The 12,239-nt window shown below is 30.1% G+C and overlaps 1 protein-coding gene across 1 annotated transcript in view; it reads left to right on the top strand.

The window, feature by feature from the left end:
• Nucleotides 1–2,874: 2,874 nt before the first annotated feature.
• Nucleotides 2,875–12,239, top strand: part of LOC143223402 (uncharacterized) — a 48,364-nt gene continuing 38,999 nt past the window's right edge. The window contains exon 1 of the mRNA XM_076451349.1: nucleotides 2,875–3,105. Within this exon, the coding sequence (XP_076307464.1) occupies nucleotides 2,921–3,105 (185 nt within the window). The 5' untranslated portion in view covers nucleotides 2,875–2,920. The remainder of the gene's footprint in view (nucleotides 3,106–12,239) is intronic.

Below are 12,239 nucleotides of genomic sequence, written 5' to 3'. Positions count from 1 at the left end.
CCTCGGTAGACACATCAGATAATCCGATGTGGGTTTGCTATAAGCAAAACACAGACACATACTCTAGTTCTTAGATTCTTCAGTTGACATATTAAAAGGTAGGCAGAAATGTCCGATTCAGTCTTTGTTGAGCTTGTAGACAAATCCTCTTCTTTGATTATATAATTGGGAGCGTTATAATGTGCGGTTAATCCTACTATTCGTTGGTAAAAGAGTAGCCCAAGAGTTGGCGGTGGGTGGTGATGACTAGCTGCCTTTCATCTAGTCTTACACTGCTACATTAGGGACGGCTAGCGCAGATAGCCCTCGAGTAGCTTTGCGTGAAATTCAAAAAATTAAAGAGTATGTGTGTGTTTTTTCTTATAGAAAAGTCACATCAGGCTATCTGTTGTGTCCACTGATGAGAATCGAACCCCTGATTTTAGCGTTGTAAATCCAAAACTTATCGTTGTCCCAGATGGGGATCAAATGCCAAAGAGTTTCAAAATTTGGTTATGATAGTTACTGTTTCGCCAATAAGTGATGTCGCTGTGGTTGTATATGTCACGTGATCTACAGATTTGCATTTTCTAAATATTGTTAATAAAGCTAAAACCTATTCAACACATCTATGTAATGTTTGTTAGAGCGAAATCTGAGTTTCAGTCTAAATTACGTTAAAGTCAAAATACTATTTTCGTATTAGCGAGTTTAAGTTATGACAGAAGATTAAATATATTTTTGAAAAAAAGCATTTCCCTATTCCTGGCCCGACATGGCCAAGCGCGTTAAGGCGTGCGACTCGTGATCTGAGGGTCGCGGGTTCGCATCCCTGTCGCGCCAAACATGCTCGCCCTATCAGCCATGGGGGCGTTATAATGTGATGGTCAATCCCACTATTCGTTGGTAAAAGAGTAGCCCAAGAGTTGGCGGTGGGTGGTGATGACTAGCTGCCTTCCCTCTAGTCTTACACTGCTATATTAGGGACGGCTAGCACAGATAGCCTTCGAGTAGCTTTGCGTGAAATTCAAAAAATTAAAGAGTATGTGTGTGTTTTTTCTTATAGAAAAGTCACATCAGGCTATCTGTTGTGTCCACTGATGAGAATCGAACCCCTGATTTTAGCGTTGTAAATCCAAAACTTATCGTTGTCCCAGATGGGGATCAAATGCCAAAGAGTTTCAAAATTTGGTTATGATAGTTACTGTTTCGCCAATAAGTGATGTCGCTGTGGTTGTATATGTCACGTGATCTACAGATTTGCATTTTCTAAATATTGTTAATAAAGCTAAAACCTATTCAACACATCTATGTAATGTTTGTTAGAGCGAAATCTGAGTTTCAGTCTAAATTACGTTAAAGTCAAAATACTATTTTCGTATTAGCGAGTTTAAGTTATGACAGAAGATTAAATATATTTTGGAAAAAAAGCATTTCCCTATTCCTGGCCCGACATGGCCAAGCGCGTTAAGGCGTGCGACTCGTAATCTGAGGGTCGCGGGTTCGCATCCCTGTCGCGCCAAACATGCTCGCCCTATCAGCCATGGGGGCGTTATAATGTGACGGTCAATCCCACTATTCGTTGGTAAAAGAGTAGCCCAAGAGTTGGCGGTGGGTGGTGATGACTAGCTGCCTTCCCTCTAGTCTTACACTGCTATATTAGGGACGGCTAGCACAGATAGCCTTCGAGTAGCTTTGCGTGAAATTCAAAAAATTAAAGAGTATGTGTGTGTTTTTTCTTATAGAAAAGTCACATCAGGCTATCTGTTGTGTCCACTGATGAGAATCGAACCCCTGATTTTAGCGTTGTAAATCCAAAACTTATCGTTGTCCCAGATGGGGATCAAATGCCAAAGAGTTTCAAAATTTGGTTATGATAGTTACTGTTTCGCCAATAAGTGATGTCGCTGTGGTTGTATATGTCACGTGATCTACAGATTTGCATTTTCTAAATATTGTTAATAAAGCTAAAACCTATTCAACACATCTATGTAATGTTTGTTAGAGCGAAATCTGAGTTTCAGTCTAAATTACGTTAAAGTCAAAATACTATTTTCGTATTAGCGAGTTTAAGTTATGACAGAAGATTAAATATATTTTTGAAAAAAAGCATTTCCCTATTCCTGGCCCGACATGGCCAAGCGCGTTAAGGCGTGCGACTCGTAATCTGAGGGTCGCGGGTTCGCATCCCTGTCGCGCCAAACATGCTCGCCCTATCAGCCATGGGGGCGTTATAATGTGACGGTCAATCCCACTATTCGTTGGTAAAAGAGTAGCCCAAGAGTTGGCGGTGGGTGGTGATGACTAGCTGCCTTCCCTCTAGTCTTACACTGCTATATTAGGGACGGCTAGCACAGATAGCCTTCGAGTAGCTTTGTACGAAATTCAAAATCAATCAATCAAACCCTATTCCTTTTTTTCTATTTTAACACGCGAGAATTAACTAATGTTGTGTTTCTTGCTTAAACTTTAAAAATGAAAAAGTAATTTTAACTTACTATGCATAAATAAATCGAACAAGTCAATAACTACATCTAGTTGTTTAGAAGATTATAAATTTGCTTTATTAATTCAGCTTTGAATATTTACTTCAAGAGTTTTATTAATTTAAAAGTTTTTTTTAAGTTCAATAGTTTATGTTACGTAATTACAATTTATATCCTGTGTTTTTATTTAGTTAATACGTCTGACTAAGTTTTTAAACGACTTTCAAAACAGTTTTAATAAATGCATATGTTTTACTTAAGCTTGAATTGAACGGTTTATCTGTTCACGTTATAAAAACATTAATCTCATAAAAATGAATTCAAAATTAGTATAAAAATCTAACCAGGTAAGAAGTGTAACTAGCATTAGTTACCTGTTAAATATATATAAATAAAACCACCAGATGTCAGAGTAGGCTTCTATCGTTTATTCAATAAGAGCACGCAGTTTTAGGATGGAGGAACCGGTGGAAGGAGTGAATGTGATTAAACGATTCTTAAGAGATTTTGAATATGAAAGTTCTCCGGTATCTGATGAAAGTGTCCATTATCGATTTGGAATTATCGGAAGATATCGTCTTACTTCTGAAGATGTTCAAGCAGAAGTGTTTGATTGGGTAATGCACTATTTAGAGCAAAAGTAAGTAACTATGCTGGACAGTCGTGAGCGGTCCAATTTATCTAACGTAATGTACTATCACTCACTGTTTTAGTAATGTTACTGTATGAAAGTGTACATATTAGAATATAATACTAGCCATTAGTAATTGAGCTAGGGCCTAAACTTATATTTAGTTTAAATTTTGTGGAATATTCAACACTGGTAGCTACCATTATGAAATTACACCCATTTTACACGGCTCATAATTTTCCATGGGTCACACTAAATATCGAAAAGGAAATATTTTTGTATATCTAGTACTACTAGTAGTAGTAGGCTTGAAGACAAAATGTTTTCAATTATGAATGGAAATGACTAGAAAATTAATATATGATTAATTTTATTAGTTGATAACTCAAGGATATTACAATTCTTGATCATAATGTCAATTAGAATATCTTAACGTCGTTATAATACACTTGTTTATGGATTAAGTAAGTAAAAAATTAAAAATAAAATATTGAGTTAGCAAGTAAAGTACTACAAATGGATGCATCTCTTACACTCAATATGTCACTGGGAAAATTCTGTACAAGTACCCTTGATGCAATACAAATATTTGAAAATCAAAGAAAATTTAGTATTTTTTTATTTTGGTGCTGAGAAGCAAATGCTTTCTTTCTAGATAAATATGATATATGCACATTTTCATTGATTAGATATTATAATTTCATTTATTATATGTCTACTTTCAAATTCTAGATTAATTTACCATTTAGTGTTCACTAGTTCACTAAAAAGAATATTTCTTTCTTAGTGCTGCAGTTACTTTTCAGTGGTTAGTAGAACTGACAGTTTCATGACTTTGATGAAAGCACAACTTAAACTAGACTAGCCTAAATCTTAAAATTAAGTTCTTAATTTTTTATTGTTTATTAGTTTAATAAGGAATTTTGATAATAAGAATATTATTTTAACTTTTAACTATTGAAAGTTATAAACTATTGAGAGTAGAGTAGTATAGTTTGAATCAAGCCTTAATCTCATAATTTACAATAATAGTTTAGTGAAATAAGTATCCAGTAATAGTAGTAGTTGCTCTATATCAATGTTGATGTTTCATTATTTATTAATTGAACTTTTCAGTGACGTACTACTATGATTCATGTACTGACATTATATGGAGATATTGACCTTGGTATGAGGTTAAAAATTGAGTTATTGTTTGACTTCTTATTTATGGCTGAAAATAAGCACAAGTTTACCATGTGCAAGGGATGTGTAGTTTTGAAATCTGGTAAGCTGTCTGTACACACTGTACATAGCAAGTTCTGTAACTTCTATTAAGTGTATTAGCCTCATGAATTTATAATAAATATATATATATATAACAGTACTTTTTGTTTTGCTTTCTGTCTTCTTTTATATCAAGCTAAATGTAGTTGTACTTAGTAGTTAGTATTGGGAGAGTTGTGTAGATTTATTTATACTGATGTCAAGCTTTGCTGGTTGGAATAACAAAAAATAATATGATCAAAACTATTGTGTGATAAGTTGACTGCTGTTGTGTGTCATTATAGTAACTGGATAAGCTGAACAAACTTTAATTGAAAATAAGAATGTAAGAATGGGCAAGTGAATTAGTTGAAGGTGCTGTTCAGATGTGGACTTTTTTTTTTTTTAAATACATTGTTAAATATTCATGACAGGCATGATTTTTACAGACAAAGGATGGCTTTTGAAGAATGATAGAGGAAAAATGGTATGTAATGATTAGAGGATGGCTGGTTTATTAAATTCTATATTTTCTTGAGCTGATGAAGATGTAAGCAATATTTCTCATCTTGAACAGTTGCTAAATGGAAACAAGATGATCCCATTAATTCTGGGCTTATCAAGAAACAAATTAGGAAGTTTAAAGAATGATAAATTTCCTGGAACAAGTAATATTTACCTGAAGGTTTGTCTCACTGCTGGTACAGCAGTAAGTTTATGGATTTACAATGTTAAAATCAGAGGTTTGATTTCCCTCGGTGGACTCAACAGATAGCCTTGTGTGGCTTTGCTATAAGAAAACACACACACCTGAAGGTTTTAAAACAGGTTAAGGATTGAATATGTGTGTCACATGCTATTATTATTTCTAAGTACTTGAACAATGGTCACACAGAAGATTGAAAGTTGGTTAATGTTACTCCTCTTTTCAAGGAAGGTGATAAGAATTATTTAGATAATTATAAGCCTTGTAGTCTTGCATCAGTAATGGGAAAAATTTTTGAAAGTCTGATAAATGATGTTTTTCCCTAGTGAAATCATGCTGACTATCCAATAAAATTCTAAACTTTGTTAAATGATCCAACCTATTCTCCACACCTTTAGAGGAAAGGTAACTGGCTTGGTAGTGCCTTTCACCCATGTTTTTGAACTGCTGGCTAGAACAAATCCAACTGATTTGAAGCACCAGCTAATAACTTTTTCCTAGTTGTACTACCATAATTTATACTTTAAATGTTATAAGATTAATTAATGTGTGAGAAAATTATTCTTTATATTGAGAGTTCTTGAATTTTTAATTGGTAGTGATACTTTTAAGTATTTAGTTATTGTTAATTTTTTAGAACTAGTTATATCAGTAACCTTTAGGAAATAATGAGATAGCTTATTTCCAATTTTGTATGATTTGAATTATGTATCTGGGATGAAAACTGTTGGCTAGAAATTTGTTTGGTATGATTATTTACCTTTAATACTTGGGATGAATTGGAATTTCAGGAAGTTTTATACTGGACTTTACATTCTATACAAGTGGTTGTGTTGTCATCAGCATACTCAGTTGTCAAAAAGTGCATGGCTGGAAATGATGACATAGACTGTAGAAATATTTGAGGCTCCAAAATCATTTTATTATGTAAACTCTTTATACATGCAGATGTCATGTGTGATTTAATGAGTTAAATAAATAATCTCTCAAATTTGAGGAAGTTACTTGTAGAACATGTAAAACCTTAACCTTCATTTTTGGAAGGTAATGACTAGAGGGAATTGATTGTAAATCACTTTTTAGTTCTCATCTACAACTAAATGTTTTTATTTTTGTGTTCATTTGGAGATTTTATACCATTGTACTGTTTGTTTCAAAAATATTGTACAGTGTTTATGATAATCATTGTGTAAACATACAAATAATGTTAATATTATCACTACTAGGAAATAATTGATAGAATTTGTAAGTACTAAATGTTATGTAATGGAGCTTTGAGATTTTTTTTTGTTTATTGACATAAGAATCTCGCCACCACGCATGCCACTTATTTTTTATTTTATTATAATTATGCTTGTATCTTGTTGTTGTATCTTAGTTTACAGCCTTTCACTGACTCAAACTTTAAGTGTTCAATTTTTATAATTTTAGATTTATAGTACATGTGGGCTTGGTATAACATACTCAAGTTCATCTACACATTTGCACTTTAACTTTTGATACAACATGTGTATCTTCATAAAATTTGGTAAACTTTTAGTAAAGATTACAAGTATTTTGCACATGAAAAAAAGATTATAATGAAATATTTTTACCATGTTTGAAAGATATTGATTGTTTTATTATTAGTCTGAGTGCAAAGGGATTTCATGTTATAATTAAAAACACTATTCTTCATCCCAAAAGTCTTAAATATTATTTGCATAATCTCTAAAACCTAAATACATTTCAATTATTTTTTTTCAGTAATACTTTATATTTTGTTATTTTCTGTATTCTAAGTTCAATAAAATTTTGAATGCAATTCAACAAATATGATGACATGGCCTTTGACTTATGACCCATTGCAAAAGGGTTAAACAACACCTTTAGAAAGAAATGAAACTAGAGTTTGACAACTTAATTGGTTATCTATGAGCAGAAATTACATTTATTATTGTTTGAAAAAGTTATTCTGTTTATTTTGAGAGTTCTTAATACTTCAGTCTCATTAACAATTAAAATTAAGATATTGTTACTTCTTTAAATCTAGTTCGATTAGTAACCATTAGGAGGAAATGATAGTTTATCTCAATCTCTGTATGATTTAACTTGTGTATCTGAGATGGAAATATACTCATCTGAACATATTTTATATTTGGAGTAATTATTTATCTTTGGTACTTAAGATGAATTAGAAAATCAAGAAATTCTCTGTTGGTCTTTTAAAATTTCATGCAAGTGATTGTTACTCTAACTATTTGAAATTCCTGAATAAATTCTCAAACTTTACATTTTATTGATTTTTTTAAAGTTATCTGATAATCTTTAAAGGAATCAATTGAAAGCTTGTATGTAATAGGCTATAAAAAAACTTGAGGGTTAACTGTGAAAATTAGTGAAAGACTTAAGTATATGATTTACCATAATTTTTTGAATTTGTTAAGAAATATTTACTTGCATACAGTGATTCTTAAACATCGGCAACCAGCTAGCTGTAGATGTTTGTCAGGCTGTGAGTTTACATTCTTGATGCTATGGCATTTCTTGGCACAACAGCACAAAACCCAAGAATTGTAGAAATATTTTGTTATGCTATACAGATTAAAAAGGAATGTTTAAAAAAAATTAAAAATGGAGATGAAGTTCAAACATCATGTTTTGCTAATGTTAATGAAAAAAAAATCACTCATTGACATGTTATTATTTCAATACACACAATCCAGTAATATAGATATATGTATTCATGCAATTATGTATAAACTAAAAATAATTTTAATGACTGATGTGTTCAGTTCTTTGTTTCAATAAATTATATATATATATATATATTTAGTACTTAGAAATGGGTGCTGTCCTTTACAAGTTGTGAACTTGAAGAAGTTAATTGCAGTTTTCATTAAAAATTGAGTGAGTTTTATTACAACATTATAATCTGTTATAAAGAAATTCAATTAAATAAAATGTGTTCTGCTTAATAAATTACAGGACTATTACAAAAAGTATGTGCCAGTAAGATTCAATTTGATTATTAATGCCCTCATTTCTTCAGAAGTAAAATATTGGTTTTATAAGGTTGATAATGGAATATAAGTTACCAATTTTATAATTAATTAATGAAGAGCTCAAATTTTGCCATAAATTATTTTGTTCATTCTCTTTTTATTTTTTCTCAAACAAAATGCTTTATAGTCTCAGCACTTAATTGTGTTAGCTGAAACCATCATATTGTAAATATAAGTTTTTAGTAATTGTAAAGTGAGAAAGAAAAAGTTAATTAAAATGTACTTAATAAAAGAGTAAGTGATAATGAAGTAATGTTCTGTGTCAAAATTTTAATATCAGTTGTTTGAAAGAAAAAAATTGGATGACAGTGTTGGGAATATTAATTTTTAATAATAGTTCATTAATAAAAATATTATTTGTTCCATTACAATTTTTGTTGTATAATTTTTTTGATGAGCTGTTATATTTCTTTATTTAAATCTCTGTAGTTAATATGTACTTATTTATGCCACCTTTGTCTCGGTTTGATCTGACTTGTTCTCCATCCTTATGTTCATGTCCCCTCAGGGAAAGAAACTTGTGAAAATGAGGAAGATAAACAGAGAATTAAGTATTTGCTATTTATTTGTAATAAGTTTTTCTTTATGGATGTGCACTATTAAAGCAGTAAATATGAACACAGTTATTCTTTAAGAACATCTGTATACATACTGTTCTGAAAATATATAGAGCTGCCCTTGTGGTTATGTTATATATGACCCTTGTTAACTGCTATAATTTATGATGTTTAGTGACAGTATATAGATGTACAGCTTTTCATATTTCTCTTCATTTATACACACAATTTTCTCAAAGCCCCAGAATTTTTTATATTTAAAAAAATGTTTACTTAAAAACCTGAAAAATACTAATAGTTAAATACTAAGATATTATTTGCATATACTTAACTTATGCAAGATTTGATTTCAGTTTTTTCTAATAAAAAGGTCTATAATTTTAGCATTAGTTGATTAAAAAATATATTGTAATGATTTTGAGTTGCCAAAGCATCATCTGACCATAGTACACATCATGAATAGTGTTGCCATTTACTCTTTTGTTTTTAATTCTTCAGATTTCTTTAGCATATAATTTTTTAAAATAAAAACCATGATGAAATTGGTGAGAAAAAATGTAATGAGTCTTGTCTTAGAAAAAAAAACCTGTAATAATATGTTCATAAATTAAAATAATCTACTCAAAATGTACTTAACCTTTCATTTCAAACAATCAACAGAGTGCAAGTCTTAAGTCACTTTTAACAAGTATTTGCTTAATAATGCTAACAACTAACCTTCTGTGTATTGCTAAAATTTTTAAGGAATACTGTACCATGAGGGCCAAGTTTAAGTCAAATGTGGTTTTAAGTTGGTTAAAACCAGTAATTCTAGGTAGTAGGTTTTAGTATTTCTCTCTCACATAAGACTTGATATTTTTATGTAGTAATTGCCATTGTATTTTGTAATGATCTAAATACTCTATTCTGTATATAAATTAAATAATTTAATATATAGTAAATTTAAATTGTTTACAGAATGTTGTGAAGTGAGGATAATATGAATATTTTGAGGAACCCATAAAAATAACCTTAATGATTTTAAATGTGAAAATCTTGCAAATACAAATAAATTCTAATACTCAAAAAGGAAACAGTAGATAACAAATTTGGTGTGAAAAGTATTTTTGGAAGGTATTGCAAGTACAAAGGGTTTAGTATCTAAATAGAATGTAATGTCGCAATGGTCAAACAGATTTCAGTATTAAAGACTTAAGAACTGAGAATTGTGCTGGAACTAGGGTTGTAAAAGATGTTAAGACAAAAGTGTAATTTGTCAGTCCACATTAAATCCTTGTGCTGGTAAGATTTTTTTAGTCTTTAATACTCAAATCTGTTTGACCATCATGACATCTGTCTATCTAATGAAAATCAAACATTATCCTTTGTATTTGCTTTACCTTTCCAAAAATACTTTTCAGGTTTGTTTGTAATATATACTGTGTTATCTACTGTTTATTATATACTGTTCACTTTTTAAGTATTGGGATTTTTTGTTTTTTTTTGAGGAATTGTTACCCACAAATGTAGCCTCAGTAGTTGAAGTGGTGGATGTGCATGATCTGAAGAAGAGAATCATAATTACATGTGGTTTATTTCCATGAATATTTGAAGTAAAACTAATTTTTAATGAATCATTCTTTGTTAGTACTTCATGGTTGTAGTCAGTAAAGCCATCTTAATGTAAAATCCCACATTGGTACTAAAAGCCACTGCTAAACTGGTAATGTGATAATACTCAGTTGCCTTATTTCTATGACAAAAAGACATAATTTAACTTTTATGATAAATGTCCATCATCATAATCATCTTACTTTCATAACAAATACCATCAGTATGACAAATAATGAAATGATTAAAAATATAAAATGAAAACGATCTAATCATATAATAACATGGCTATTTATTTACAATATAAATAATAATATAGAGTGTATTGCAATTTATTTTTTTACATTCTATTGAATTTACAGAAATAATTTTAACTCGTTAATAAATGGATGTTTAATTTGTGTTCTCCTAGTGAAAGTTGATATAAAAAAAATGATGTGAAATTCATGATCTGACTAAATTGGTTATTTTTTTTATTTTAAGGTTGTAGGAAAACAGGATTTTGTTTTCTAATTTATATGCATCAAATAAAAAAAACAATTTCATAAATAACTGACGAGGAGACATCCAACAGCTGGATACAGAATTTCTTGGAGCAAAAGCTTTGAAAACAAAATCCTGTGATGTAACTTAAAGTGATGAATCATTTCCCTACAGTTTCTAAGAATATCTCTTAACACAAAACTCTGATGCAAACACGATGGTATTCTTCCATTATACAGCTATAGACATCATGGCTTCATACAAAAAATATCTGCTACTGTGCCTGGTAATTATTTTTTAAATTCTATGTTACTATTTCTGTGTTAACCATTTTCAACTTTCATCAAGTAAATAGTTATTTTCCATACTTTGAAAGTAAATAAAGAACTTCTATCTTTCCACTAAACAAAAATAACTTGATGGTGTAAATTGTTTTATTTATAGTTTTCCTCTTTCTTTCTTCTGCTTTCTCTGTCAGCATGGAAACCACCATTCAGAGAATTTACTTACTACATATACATTTAAGAACAAAAAGAAACAGATCCTGGAAAAAAAAAATACATTAATTTCAACAACATTTGGTAACTTCTCTCAGAAACTGTACTAATGGAAAATAGAAACAATATCACTAAGTGACACGAGGTTCAGTTATAGGATGAATATGGTGAATATTTCTAAATGTTAGTTTCACATCTTTAGTTACTTAGTTTAGACTCAAAGGGAAAAATGTTTTGTCAGAATTTTATACAGCTTGTTTCCCTTTAAATGTCAATAATATTTTTTCTACATGTGAAGTACTTTTGTGTTGTTGGTTCAAAATCTAGTTCATAAACGTATTTTTAACTTTTAAATAATGTAAAGTTTAAAATTTGATATTAGCTCTAAAAATATATTGACAGTGTCCTAGCAAACTAATGTGTTAAGGTAGAACTTTATACAGAGTTCATAAGAAACTTTTTTGATATCTAATGTATTTAACTTTGTTATAAGATTTTTATAGGATGTGGAACCTAGTATGTCAAAACTTTAATTTCTCTCTTATTGAAAGAAAAAAAAATGTTAAGATTTTTGTCTTAGACTAAAAGCTAAAACTTTAACATTCTGAATCATTATTTTGTTTCAGTGTACAGCAAGGTACTTGTTTTGATATCAAAACAAGTAGCCAGCAATTCATGCAATTGCAAAAAGTTAAACTTGCATGCACATAAATATGTATATGCTTTGCTAGGTTAAGCTGAAAAGTATAGGTTTGTGAACTTTTCTCCCATTGTTATAACATCTATAGGGGGTATGGAATTTAAAAAAAAAGTTATTGACCAAAGAACAAAACACTAGGAAAAATTCCTTGTCCCATCCACATTCTGATAAATGCAAACAAAAGTAAAATTTAACTTGTAGGGTTTTTTTATTTTATCTTCAATACAATTTCTAAAATATCATTGACAGCTAAATTTTGTTGGAAATGGTGATACTATGTTTTGTAGCTCTTTATATGTGTTTATAACATTTAGTCATTGG

Source organism: Tachypleus tridentatus, chromosome 1, assembly GCF_004210375.1.
Source record: "Tachypleus tridentatus isolate NWPU-2018 chromosome 1, ASM421037v1, whole genome shotgun sequence".
Lineage (NCBI taxonomy): Eukaryota > Metazoa > Arthropoda > Merostomata > Xiphosura > Limulidae > Tachypleus > Tachypleus tridentatus.
The sequence above is the reverse complement of the archived record's forward strand: the minus strand, read 5'-3'. Positions and strand labels throughout refer to the sequence as shown.